The sequence below is a fragment of the Pristiophorus japonicus genome, chromosome 7 (assembly GCF_044704955.1).
Source record: "Pristiophorus japonicus isolate sPriJap1 chromosome 7, sPriJap1.hap1, whole genome shotgun sequence".
NCBI lineage: Eukaryota > Metazoa > Chordata > Chondrichthyes > Pristiophoridae > Pristiophorus > Pristiophorus japonicus.
Genome location: NC_091983.1, coordinates 245,857,203 through 245,871,259, shown reverse-complemented (window position 1 = coordinate 245,871,259; position 14,057 = coordinate 245,857,203). Strand labels below are relative to the sequence as shown.

General features: G+C 45.8%; 1 protein-coding gene across 2 annotated transcripts in view; it reads left to right on the top strand.

Moving 5' to 3' along the window:
• Positions 1 to 14,057, top strand: part of LOC139267485 (dynein axonemal heavy chain 8-like) — a 2,569,686-nt gene that overhangs the window by 734,689 nt on the left and 1,820,940 nt on the right. For both annotated transcript variants that reach the window (XM_070885867.1, XM_070885866.1), the window contains one exon: positions 3,618 to 3,694. In XM_070885867.1, the coding sequence (XP_070741968.1) occupies positions 3,618 to 3,694 (77 nt within the window). The remainder of the gene's footprint in view (positions 1 to 3,617; positions 3,695 to 14,057) is intronic.

The following is a 14,057-nucleotide window of genomic DNA, read 5'->3' as shown; positions in this document are numbered from 1 at the left end:
ACTTCATGACCAACAACACATTCTGCATTGCAATGTTTCTCATGAGGTCAGCATTATTTATAGGACACTTTTAGAAATCATCTATCATATATTATTGTTCAGATACGAGTGGGTGTCATGAGAGAGGCATTAGCCTCATCCGAGAGCTCCTATTTTTTGCGTCCTCCAATGTGCTCCTCTCCCAGCTCACTGCTCTCACCAGCGTCAGTCTCCACAGCATGCTGTGTCGCCTCCTCCACTCCCTCCATTATAGGCATCAAATTCGGGAAAATATCTGGCTGGTAACAGTTAAGTTTTTTTGGCACAATTTGCTATAAAGCTCGAAACTCTCCCTCCTTCCTTCCAAAGCAGCCACCCCACACCCACACACGCCTTCACTCCCTCTCCGCTCCCTCTCTCGCAGTCTCCTCTTATGCGCATGTCATGATGACCCTTGACCTCCTGAATCACGGGAATCGAGCGTTGCCATGCCGTTGCTAAGGACAGCGACACTTTATGGCAGAAGGTCAGAGATTTAAAGTTAACGCCCATTTCAGATCACTCATGGTAACGCCCAATTTTTAAAATGGAGACTAGGGGCTTTGAAAATGGGCGACAAGCCGGCAATCTGAAAACCCAATTTTACCGCTCACGCTGGAAATAATGCCGTTTTGGGCGTTTGCATAAAAGTGTAAAATCTAGCCCCTTATCCTTAATGCCCTGTTATCCAAAAATGTGCATTTCGCAGGGTCCTTTGTAGTCCTAGTTTCTTGCAGACTTGCAGTCTCTGGGGTGTACTGTTTTACTCCTGCAGCCAATCATCTCTGGTGCTCCTCTGATAAATAATATCAATCTCTTTGTCTGTATGCGTAGCCAAGTTTATTCCTTGACCACAGAAATTGTTTTAATGGGTGATGATTCATCACTTGCCCCAGGCTAGCGTCTTTTTCCTTCCCAGATAGTCCAAAAGTTTTTACTTTAAAATGGTTTGTTCGTGGCCTCTTCCTGTGCCTTGTTCCAAGAAAATGGGTGTACCCTTACAATAACTCTCGGCAAAGATTCATTCCAGTGAGAAAAAAAAGATGTTAAGAGAAGGATGATCCATCTGTGGCTAAGTAAGGATGCAAAAGATGGTGTCCAATAGAAAACAAAGGCATACAATGTTGCGAAGAACAGTGGGAGGCCAGAGGTTTGGGAATTTTTTATAAACTAGCAAAGGACGACTAAAAAAATAATAAAGACAGAGAGGATAGCATGACGGGACGGGACAGGTTAGATGCGGGTAGAATGTTCCTGATGTTGGGGAAGTCCAGAACCAGGGGACACAGTCTTAGGATAAGGGGTAGGCCATTTAGGACTGAGATGAGGAGAAACTTCTTCACTCCGAGAGTTGTTAACCTGTGGAATTCCCTGCCACAGAGTGTTGTTGATGCCAGTTCATTGGTTATATTCAAGAGGGAGTTAGATATGGCCCTTACGGCTACGGGGATCAAGGGGTATGGGGAGAAAGCAGGAAAGGGGTACTGAGAGAATGATCAGCCATGATCTTATTGAATGGTGGTGCAGGCTCGAAGGGCCGAATGGCCTACTCCTGTACCTATTTTCTATGTTTCTATAATGAGAGTAAACTAGCAAGAAATATGAAAACGGACAGTAAGAGCTTCTGCAGGTACATAAAAAGGAAGTGAGTAGCTAAAATAAATGTTGGTACCTTAGAGTATGAGACTGGGGAATTAATAACGGGGAACAGGGAAATGGCAGACTTTGAACAAATATTTTGTATCGGTCTTCATGGTGGAGGACACTAAAAACATCCCAATATTTGATAATCAAGGAGCTATTGTTGGGCGGGAGGGGGGAGGGGGGTGGGGGGTGGGGTTAGGCAACTTAAAACAATCACTCTCACGAGAGATAAAGTACTACACAAACTAATGGAACTAAAGCTGGGCAAGTCCCCTGGACCTGATGGCCTGCATCCTAGGGTCTTAAAAGAAGTGGCTGCAGAGATAGTGGATACATTGCTTGTAATCTGCCAAAATTCCCTGAATTCTGGAGAGGTCCCAGCAGACTGGAAAACCTCAAATGTAACGCCCCTATTTAAGAAAGGAGGGAGACAGAAAGCAGGAAACTATAGACCAGTTAGCCTAACATCTGTCATTGGGAAAATACTGGAGTCCATCATTAAGAAAGTAATAACAGGACATTTAGAAAATCATAATCAAGTCAAGCAGAGTCGGCATGGTTTTATGAAAGGGAAATCATGTTTGATAAATTTGCTGGAGTTCTTTGAGGATGTAACTAGCAGAGTGGATAAATGGGAACCAGTAGATGTGTATTTAGATTTCTAGAAAGCATTTGATAAGGTGCCACACAAAAAATAAGAGTTCATGGGGTTGGGGATAATATATTAGTGTTGATAGAGGATTGGCTAACTTACAAAACAGAGAGTCGGGATAAATGGGCAATTTTCAGGTGGCAAACTGTATCTAGTGGGAAAGCAAGTTGTGAGGAAGACGCAAAGAATCTATAAAGGGATATTGATAGGCTCAGTGAGCGGGCAAAATTTGGCAGGTGGACTATAATGTGGGGAAATGTGAGGTTATCCACTTTGGCAGGAAAAATAAAAAACAAATTATTATTTAAATGGGGAGCAATTACAAAATTCTGTAGTACAGAGGATCTGGGGATTCTTGTACATGAAACGCAAAAAAGTTAGCATGTAGGTAGAGCAAGTAATCAGGAAGGCAAATGGAATGTTGGTCTTTATTGCAAGGGGGGGCGGAGTATAAAAGTAGGGAAGTCCTGCTCCAACTGTACAGGACATTGGTAAGACCACACCTGGAGTACTGGCGTACAGTTTTGGTCTCCTTATTTAAGGAAGGATATAGTGCATTGGAGGCAGTTCAGAGAAGGTTCACGAGGTTGATTCCTGAGATGAAGGTGTTGCCATATGAAGAAAGGTTGAGCAGGTTGGGCCTATACTCATTGTAGTTTAGAAGAATGATAGGTGATCTTATTGAAACATGTAAGATTCTGAGGGGGCTTGACAGGGTAGATGCAGAATGTTTCCCCTCATGAGGGAATCGAGAACTAGGGGGCATAATTTCAGAATAAGGGGTCACCCATTTAAAACAGAAATGAAGAGGAATTTCTTCTGAGAGGGTCATGAATCTTTGGAATTCTCTACACCAGAGAGCTGTGGAGGCTGGGTCTTTGAATATATTTAAGGTGGAGATAGATTTTTGAATGATAAGGGAGTCAAGGGTTAAGAGGAATGAGCTGGGAATTGGAGTTGAGCTCTGGATCAGATCAGTCATGATCTTATTGAATGGCGGAGCAGGCTCAAGGGGCCAAATGGCGCACTCCTGATCCTATTTCTTATGTTTTTATGATTAAGCCTCATTCTTTCAAATATAACTGCCAAATAGCCTGCTGATACTCACTCTATAGTCTCATGTACAAAAAAGTGATAGCTTTAGCAGTGAGAAGAGAAAATCTGCGGGAAAAATTATTATAAAAGTTTAGAGTGATATGTGTTTTGAACTAAATAATTGGAGGTAGTGTGTCGCAACTTTGTAAGATACTTTGTGAATAGATATCATTCGAACTGATTGTCTTTTTCTGTTTAAATATTTCAGAACTTTCTTGATGACTTTATGAGTGGGTGTTTTATTAAAATTATTTCTTCACAACAAGCTTTACAACTTTTGCAGAGGTAGGTATTCGATCGAATGTTTTATCAGTGACAAAAATGAATTCCGGAAAGGATTAGCTTTCCATTTACGAATGATGTGTTGATATTGAATTTTACACAACACAGAAATGCAAATGTTACGTTTACCTGTATCTTCAGAAATAAAAAAATACTTTAGCAGCAAAGATCAAGTTCCCTGTGACTCAGGATGTTATATATCAAGGGATATTAAGACAGGATGATTATGAAATACAATAGCATTTCATTATTTCTTGCAAATGTGAGTGCTTGTAGCTAAATCCATAAAATAAAATTTAGATTTTGTGAATAGGAGCATAGATTACAGGAGAAAATTGGTTCTGATAAATTTATATATCAATAGTTGAACAAAGAGTAATGTGTGCAGTTTTGGGAGCCTGTCATGTTTTTGACTAGGGATTTTCTCAGGGTTACCATCACCACCCACTCTATCCCCTATGACCTGGAGTTTGCCTTCCTCCCCATTATTCAGGTAAATGATAACTGGACTCAGAGATTGTAATAATAATAAAACATTATTTTGTACATCAGCTACTGGACGATATCACATGCTGCAAGACAGATAAATGAACAGGAAACAATGTATCATCAATTTGCTTTCTCTCTAAATATAAGGCACGAAATTCCTGAGTTTGGAAAGCACATTAGTCTAATTTCTGCCTGGGAACATGTGGGGAGGAATATCAGTTGCAGCCCATTTCCCCTCGGGATTGCACAGCTTTTAGACCAAAGTTCGGGGAGGTGTGAGCGGTTCTTGTGTCTGATTCCCCGGTCAAGAGAACTTGTCGAGAGACTTACATAGAATTTTCAGCACAGAATTCGGCCAATGTTCTATGCCGGTGGTTATGGTCCACATGACACTCCTCCCACTCTATTTCGTCTAACATATCTGTTATGTATGAATAAAGAGTCTGACTGGATACTGTGAGCTCAAAGTAAATTGTGGGATCCCTTGGGACTCCAGGGGATGCGTCCTCTGGTGGCTATACAAGGTACATACAGGTTTACATATATATAAAAGAACACTACCCCGCCGCCCCCAAAGTCAACAGTGTAACTATTTACAAGGTGAGTCGATCTGGGGCCTTTCTTTCCCTGGTTGATTGTCTCTGTGCAAATGCTGGTTGGGGTGAATCGTTTGTTGGGCCCTCGCTGGGCTGCTTTGCAGTTGACCTTGCTGGGCTGCCTGGTGTGGTGAGTCCTGCTGGGCTGCTGCAGGTGATGGGTTCTGCTTCATGGCCAACTGCGGTGTCGGTTGCCACTGGTGTGTATGTTGGGGGGGTCAAAGAAGGTAGGGTCCAAAGTGGGTTGCTCTGGATAGTCCATGAATCTGAGTTGATTTGGTCCAAGTGTTTCCGGTGAATGAGTCCATTTGAAAGTTTGACCCAAAACACCCTGTTCCCCTCTTTGGCCACAATAGTGCCGGGAAGCCACTTGGGACCTTGTCCAAAGTTCAACACAAATACAGGATCAATGATTTCAATTTTGTGTGACACATTTGCACTATCATGATATGTACTTTGTTGATCATCAACATCATAGGCGTCCCTAAAAACGAGGATGACTTGCTTCCATGCCAAAAAGGATGAATTCACAGGTGTTTCAATGAAGGACCGAATATTCCAGGTCCTGAACTACATCCTGACGGGTGGAAGATGCATGTGCGTGGCCGTTGAACACCAGCCATCACACGGGCTTGACAGAAGCTTGGTCTTGGTCCAGTGGCAAGGGTTATCCAAGACGACAAGAGACCTGCTGTGCTACACGGACCTAGTGCACACACATATCGCAGTGTGGGCTGGCCCATGCTGCTCCTGGGCCCTCGCCTCTTCTGGCCCCTAACTCACGTCTCTCAATGCACTTATCCTGTGAAGCACAATGATCCATCCCCAATATTTTGCAAATGTTCTGCATACTTCACAACATAGCCACACAAAGAGGCCTGCATTTGGAGGAGGCAGAGCAACAGCAGCAGACCTCATCAGATGAGGAAGACCAAGGAGAAGGTGAGCAGTGTCTGTGCTGGTGCTTGGGATGGATGGAGCACATGACAGTGCATCCTCAGAAAGATTGTCCTCCTGACAAGGTATCTTCTTCTAGGTGAAGGCACGTTTGCCCACCCCTCGAGGATAAGGACAGAGAGCGAAGCCTCGCTTCTCCAACCCAATGGACTTAAACTTCAACCTGAATCTCCCAAGCCGTGGAGTCGAACTGCTGAGGAAGGACCAGCATGCAAGAAAGGGCAGCTTGGGTCCTCTCAGCAGCTTTGTTGAAGCCACCTGCTCTCTACCTGTACATGTAGATCAGGGTGAACTAACGAGAGCCTTGTCTTAAGTGCCTTTTCATGAGCAGTTCAGCAGGTGGAATCCCAGTGAGTGAGTGGGGTCTCGTACGGTAGCTAAGCAGGACTCAGGATAGGCGAGCCTGTCGTGAGCCTTCAGTTACCCTCTTCAAGCCCTGCTTGAAATTTGCACTGCTCTCTCTGCCTGGCTATTGGATGCTGGTTTGAACAGGGCAGATGTAACATGTTTGATCCCGTTATGGGTCATGAACTCTTTGAACTCGGCACTGGTGAAACATGGCCCGTTGTCGCTCACATCAGGCAGTCCGTGCGTGGCAAACATAGCCCGCAGGCTTTCTGTGGTGGCAGCGGACGTGCTTGCCGACATTATCTCACATTCAATCCATTTGGAGTACGCATCTACAACCACAAGGAACATTTTACCCAAAAATGGGCCTGCATAGTCGACATGGACCCTGGACTACGGTTTGGAGGGCCAAGACCATAAGCTTAGTGACGTCCCACTGGGTGCATTGCTTAACTGCGCACATGTGTTACATTTGTGCTCGCAGGACTCTAGGTCCGCATCGATACCGGGCCACCACACATGGGATCTGGCTATCGCTTTCATCATTACAATGCCTGGGTGAGTACTGTGGAGATCACTGATGAAAGTGTCCCTGCCCTTCTTGGGGACCGCTACCCGATTACCCCACAGAAGACAGTCTGCCTGTATAGACATTTCATCTTTGCGCAGCTGGTACGGCTTTATCTCTTCTTGCATTTCCACTGGGCAATGGACCAGCTCCCATGAAGCAAACAATTTTTTACTAGGGACAGTAATGGGTCCTGGCTCATCCAGGTTCTAATCTGTCGGGCTGTGACGGGTGATTGCTCACTCATGAATGCTTCCATAACCATGACTAAATCTGCGGGCTGTGCCATTTCCACTCCTGTGGTGGGAAATGGCAGCCGACTGAGAGCATCGGCACAGTTTTCTGTGCTTGGCCTGTGGCGGATGGCGTAGTTGTATGTGGCCAACGTGAGCCCCCATCTCTGGATGCGGGCCGATGGCTTCGTATTTATCCCCTTACTTTCGGAAAAAAGGAATATCAGTGGCTTATGGTCAGTTTCCAATTCAAATTTGAGCCCAAACAGATATTGATGCATTTTCTTTGCCCCATAAATGCACGCTAACGCTTCTTTTATAGGCTCTCTCAGCCTTAGACAGACTTCTGGATGCATAAGCAACCGGTTGCAATTTCCCAAATTCATTCGCTTGTTGCAATACACACCCGACGCCGTACGACGACGCATCACATGCTGGTACCAAACGCTTACCATGGATCATACAACACAAGCAATTTGTTTGAGCAGAACAATTTTCTAGCTTTTACAAAGGCATTTTCTTGTCTTTTGCCCCATACCCATTCGTCTCCTTTACGTAGTAAGGCATGCAGTGGTTCTAACAGTATGCTGAGACCCGGTAAGAAGTTACCAAAGTAGTTCAAGAGTCCAAGAAATGACCCCAGCTCCGTCATGTTCTGTGGCCTCAGTGCATTCTCGATTGCCTCCATCTTCGAATCGGTGGGTCTGAGGCCGTCCGCCACGATTCTTCTATCCAGTTACTCCGCTTCAGGTGCCAGGAAAATGCCCTTCGAGTGTTTTAACCTGAGCTCCATGCAGTTGAGTCGACTAAGAACCTCTTCCAGGTTCTGTAGATGCTCGACTGTGTCCCGACCTGTAACCAAAATGTCTTCATGGAAGACCACCGTGCGCGGGACCGACTTCAGTAAGCTTTCCATGTTTCTCTGAAATATCGCCACAGCTGATCAAATCCCAAACGGGCATCGGTTGTAAATGAAGAGACCTTTGTGCGTGTTGATACAGGTGAGGCACTTCGATGATTCCTGCAGCTCCTGCGTCATGTAGGCTGAGATCAAGTCCAGCTTCGTGAAAGTCTTTCCTCCCACCAGCGTTGCAAAAAGGTCGTCAGCCTTTGGTAGTGGGTATTGATCCTGCAGGGAGAAACGATTGATAGTTACTTTGTAATCACCACAGATTCTGACGGTGCCATCTCCCTTGAGGACTGGAACAATCGGACTGGCCCACTCATTGAATTCGATCAGCGAAATGATGCCCTCCCGTTGCAGCCGGTCCAGCTCAATCTCTACCCTTTCTCTCATCATGTACAGTACTGCTCTCGCCTTGTGATGGATGGATCGTACCCCTGGAATTAGGTGGATCTGCATTTTTGCTTCTTGGAACTTCCCGATGCCTGGTTCGAACAGCGAAGGGAACTTGTTTAAGACCTGGGCACACGAAGTGTCGTCAGCGGACGAGAACGCTCAGACGTCGTCCCAGTCCCAGCGTATCTTTCCCTGCCAGCTCCTGCTGAGCAGCGTGAGGCCATCGCCCAGTACCACCCAGAGTGGTAGCTTGTGCACCGCTCCATGGTAGGAGATCTTTACAGTTGCACTGCCAATTACGGGAATCAGTTCCTTTGTGTAAGTCCTCAGTTTCGTGCGAATGGGAGTCAAGACTGGTCTTGAGGCCTTGCTGCACCACAATTTATCAAAAGTTTTTTTGCTCATAATGGACCGGCTTGTGCCCGTGTCCAGCTCCATTGACACCAGGAGTCCATTAAATTCAACCTTCAGCATTATCGGGGGACACTTTGTGGTAAATGTGTGCACCCCGTATACCTCTGCCTCCTCGGTCTGAGGCTCTGGTTCGTCATGATCCACCGTAGATCTGTCCTCCTCTTCACCATGGTGGTTTGCAGGATTAGCCAGGTTTGCAGTTCGCCTGCACATACATTTGAGGTGTCCCATTGTTCCACAGCCTTTGCAAATGTACCCTTTGAAGAGGCATGAATGGAAACGATGATCACCCCCACAGCGCCAACAAGGTGTAAATGACCTTGCATTCATCGCCCTTGATGGTGGACTCTGAGACATCGGCAGACGTGCAGCTGCAGGCATGTGGGGCCTGCCCTGTACGTTGCGATTTGAAAACAACATCACTTTGTTCACAGTACTTGTAGCAGCACTCGTGTGCTGAGAGATTTGCTTTGTATTGTCACTGGTGGCAATGACCGCCTGGGCTATCGCTATGACTTTACTCAAGGTCAGGGTCTCTACAGTTAAAAGTTTGCGAAGTATCACTTCATGGCCAATGCCAAGTACGAAGTAGTCTCTGAGTATGTGCTCCAAATGTCCTTCAAATTTGCAATGTCCTGCAAGGCGTCTTAGCTCGGTGACATAACTCGCCACTTCCAGGCCTTCAGACCTTTTGTAGGTGTAGAACCGGTACCTCGGCATCAGAACACTTTTCTTCGGGTTCAGATGCTCCCGGACCAGTGTGCACAAATAATCGTACGATTTCTCTGTGGGTTTCGCTGGAGCAAGCAGATTTTTCATGAGACCATACGTTGGTGCCCTGCAGACGGTGAGGAGTATAGCCCTTCGTTTGGCAGCATTCGCTTCTCCTCCAGCTCGTTGGCCACGAAGTACTGGTCGAGTCGCTTCACGAAAGTTTCCCACTCATCTCCCTCCGAGAATTTCTCCAGGATGCCCACTGTTCTCTGCATTGTTGGGTTCGTCATCTGTATCTCTTCGCCAATTATTATGTATGGAGAAAGAGTCTGACTGGATACTGTGAGCTCAAAGTAAAGTGCAACCGTAGTCTTTTATTGCAGGTCTCCAGAGTGCCACTCAAGCCTGTGAGGCCTCCTTAAGTACCTGTGCTCCCAAGGGATTGTGGGATCCTTTTGGACTCCAGGGGATGAGCCCTCTGATGGCTATATACAGGTTTACATTCTACCAATATCCTTCTTTTCCTTTCTCACTGATGTGCTTAACTAGCTGCCCCTTAACTGCTTCTATGCCATTTGCCTCAACTACTCCAAGTGATAGCAAGTTCCAAATTCTTACCATTCTTTGGGTAAAGAAATTACTCCTGAATTCCTTATTGGATTTATTAATGACTATCTTACATCTATGACCCCTAGTTTTGGATTCCCCATAAGTGGAAACATCTTCTCTATGTCTACCTTATGGAGCACCTTCATAATTTTAAAAATCTTTATTAGGTCACCCCTCTCAGCCTTCTCTTGTTCATTTGTAGAAGAGCCTAGAAAATAAAAACAGGAAATGGATTCAATCATGCTTACAGACATGTACATAACAATCAGGAACCTCATCAGCAACATTTTAGTGAGAAACTTTAAAAACACACAGGGACCAAAATTGCCCCATTTAGCAACAGCTGCAAAATAGATTTTGTCTGTGCGTGGCGAGAAAATCATCCAGCGCAGAATTGGCCAATGGTTTTGCAGTGGCACGCAGTGATAATGACATCATGGCCCTGGAAGTTAAATTGCCCCGCGCAAGCGATCTCAGCGCCTGCCGATGATAACGACAGCTTGAGCTGTCGAGTTTCAATCTGGAATCGGATGCGCCAGCGCTATTTAAAGGTGCCATCTTGCTATTTCTTTTTTTTGTCGGCCATTATCTATTTCTCCTTTGCAATTTTTACTGAGTGTGGCTGCTGGACCAATCTCAACGATTTCTCATTGGACCATTATTGTGACTCCTGCCTTTTCCCTTATATTATTCACGGCACTTTTGACGTTGCATCATTTGTGTCCCTTCATGGGGTCTGTGCTGGCAGTGATCGGCTGCTCCGACTTCACCGTCAGAGGATGATTCGCTGAAGACAACGGCGCCAGCAATTGCAGAGAAAAAGGCTTCAAGAGAGGGTGAGAAAAAGGCAATGACTAAAAGAGGGAGCAGCACAGGGGGAGGTCCATGGAGATGCCCATGGAGATGCCCATGGAGAGGCCCATGAGCAGCACAGGGAGAGGCCCATAAAATAATCTGCAGGGAGAGGGACAGGTAAAGGGACAGGCATAGAGAAGCACATCCAGCACCACAGGTAGAAGCACATAAAGATGTAGCCAGAGGAAGAAGGCGCCACAGGGGTGGCAGCAGAAGACCTTACTCTCCCAGGGTATTCCATTAGCAGTTCTCCTACATCAATTTCAGTGAGGAGCAGTGTGTTCGAAGGCTGCGTTTCTGGAAGGACGTGGTCACAGAGCTCTGCTATCTGCTGAAAGGGGACCTCGAGCCTCACACCAGGGTGAGGATGGCTCTCTCAGTGGCAGTCAAGGTCACAATCGCTCTCAATTTCTTCGCCAATGTGTGTTTCCAGGAAGCAACAGGAGACATCTCCAACATCTCCCAGTTTGGCGTCCATTGCCCCATCCGTGACATCTTCTTCTCCATGACCAGAGAGAAGCAACTCGAGCATGCATGTGTCTTTGCCAGGATAGCAGGCACTGCAGCACAATCCAGAGATCTTCCATAATCCCAAAGACTATTACTCTTTGCTTCCTGCCTCGGAGCCAATTTTGCCCAGGATGGCATTTACTTTTGTGACCAGTCTGCCATGTGGGATTTTATCAAAAGCTTTGTTAAAATCCATATACACCACATCATATACACTGCCCACCACTGCCCACGTTAAAAAGGCTTGTGCGACCCTGGGCTTCATAAATAGAGGTATAGGGCCCGAAATTGAAGAACTTACTGCCCACTGCCGCCGACATTCCTCTCATCGAACCGCCCAGTGCCACTTTCGACATGGCCTGGAGTGGGCGGGAGGAGAGTGCCGCCAGGAAGCGCCCGCTGACGTCGCGTAACTGATCTCCTGCCCGCCGAGCTGCAATATTGATGTCGGCGGCAGCCAGCGGCAGAACAGGGGTGGTCCGCTGGCCGGAGGCTGGTCGGTCCCCGACGGTAGGTAAGAAGATGGGGATAGAAAGGTTAGTACACTTTTTGTAATTTTTACTTTACAGGGACTTACCTGGATGGTGTCCCCTGAAGGTCTTCAGATGGCTGTTTAATTTTTTTTTAATGCTTTTGCTTTTGAGCTCTTCGACCCCCTTTGCCGCCGAGAATGAGAACTCCCGCCCAGATTGACGGCATAAGCCACTCATTTGCCACCCGCCAACCTTCGAGGGACCTCTCCAATGAAAAACCCGCTAAAGTACCGTCAGGTACCTTGGCGACCATCGGCGGTCCTTTGGGCGGGCGGAGGAGGCCTTCATCAAATTTGGGCCAATAAAGTACAAAAGTGAGGAAATTATGATGAATGCTCGTTCAACACCAATTGGAGTACTGTGTCCAATTCTGAGCACCACACTTTAGGAAGGACGTGAAGGCCTTAGAGAAGATTTACACAAATGATTCCGGGAATGAGGGACTTCTGTTACATTGATAGACTGGAGAAACTGTTCCCATTGGCAGAACCAGAGAACACAGATTGAAGATGATTGGCAAAAGAACCAAAGGCATTGTAAGAAAAAACTTTTTTATGCAGTGAGTGGTTGGGTTCTGGAATGCACTGCCTGAAAGGGTGGTGGAGGCAGACTCAATCTTATCTTTCAAAAAGGGAGTTGGATAAGTATCTGAAGGAAATCATTTTCAAGGCGACAGGGAAAGGGCAGAGGCCTAACCTCAGTGGTGGGAAAATTATTGGAACAAATCCTGAGGGACAGGATAAATCTTCATTTGGAAAGACATGGATTAATGAAGGACAGTCAGCATGAATTTGTTAAGGGAAGGTCGTGTCTGACTAACTTGATTGAATTTTTCAAGGAAGTAGCCCAGGATCGCACAAGCCTTTTTAATGTGGGCAGTGGTGGGCAGTGCATATGATGTAGTGTATATGGATTTTAACAAAGCTTTTGATAATATCCCACATGGCAGACTATTTATGAAGCCCAGGATGGCACAAGCCTGTTGAACTGCTTTCTCAACCTGCTCTGCCACCTTCAACAATTTGTGCACACATATCCCCAGGTCTCTCCATTTGTGCAGCCCTTTTAGGTGGGACCACTTCTGGGGAAGGTGGGACATGTACAAGCTGGACGGCTTGCACCTCAACAGAGCCGGGACCAATATCCTCGCGGGGGGGTTTGCTAGTGATGTTGGGAAGGATTTAAACTAGCTTGGCAGGGGGACGGGAACCTGAAAATAGATTCAGTAGGGAGGGGAGTAAAGCTGGAACTAGAAAGCAAAAATAAAGAAAGTAAGTTTGAAGAAGAGAGGAAACAAGCAGAAACAAGGCTAAGAAAACAAATTTAAAGGCACTTTATCTAAATGCACATAGCATTTGTAACAAAATAGATGAATTTGTAACAAATTAAGACAAATGGGTATGATCTGATAGCCATTATGGAGACGTGGTTGCAAGGTGACCAGGACTGGGAATTAAATATTCAGGGGTATTTGACAATCCGGAAGGACAGACAGAAAGGAAAAGGGGATGGGGTAGCTCTATTGATAAAGGATGGAATCACTGCAATAGTGAGAAATGATATTGGCTCAAATGATTAGGATGTTGAAACAGTTTGAGTGGAGATAAGGAATAATAAAGGGAAAAAGTCACTGGTGGGAGTTGTCTACAGGCCCCTTAACAGTAGCAACTCTGTTGGTCGGAGCATAAACCAGGAAATAGTGGGGGCTTGTAAAAAGGGAACAGCAATAATCATGGGTGATTTTAACCTCCATATTGATTGGACAAATCAAATTGGTCAGGGTAGCCTTGAGGAAGAGTTCTTAGAGTGCATAAGGGATGGGTTCCTTGAGCAGTATGTAACAGAACCAACCAGGGGGCAGGCTATCTTCGATCTGGTCCTGTGTAATGAGACAGGATTCATAAACGATCTCCTAGTAAAGGATCCCCTTGGAATGAGTGATCATAGCATGGTTGAATTTCAAATTCAGATGAAGGGTGAGAAAGTTGGATCTCAAACCAGTGTACTAAGCTTAAATAAAGGAGACTACAAAGATATGAGGGCAGAGTTGGCTAAAGTTGACTGGGAAAATAGATTAAAGTGTAGGACGGTTGATGAACAGTGGCGTACATTTAAGGAGATATTTCAGAACTCTCAAGAAAAATATATTCCAGTGAGGAGGAAAGGGCCGAAGAGAAAAGCTAGCCATCTGTGCCTAACTAAAGAAATAAAGGACAGTATCCAATTAAAAACAAGGGCAT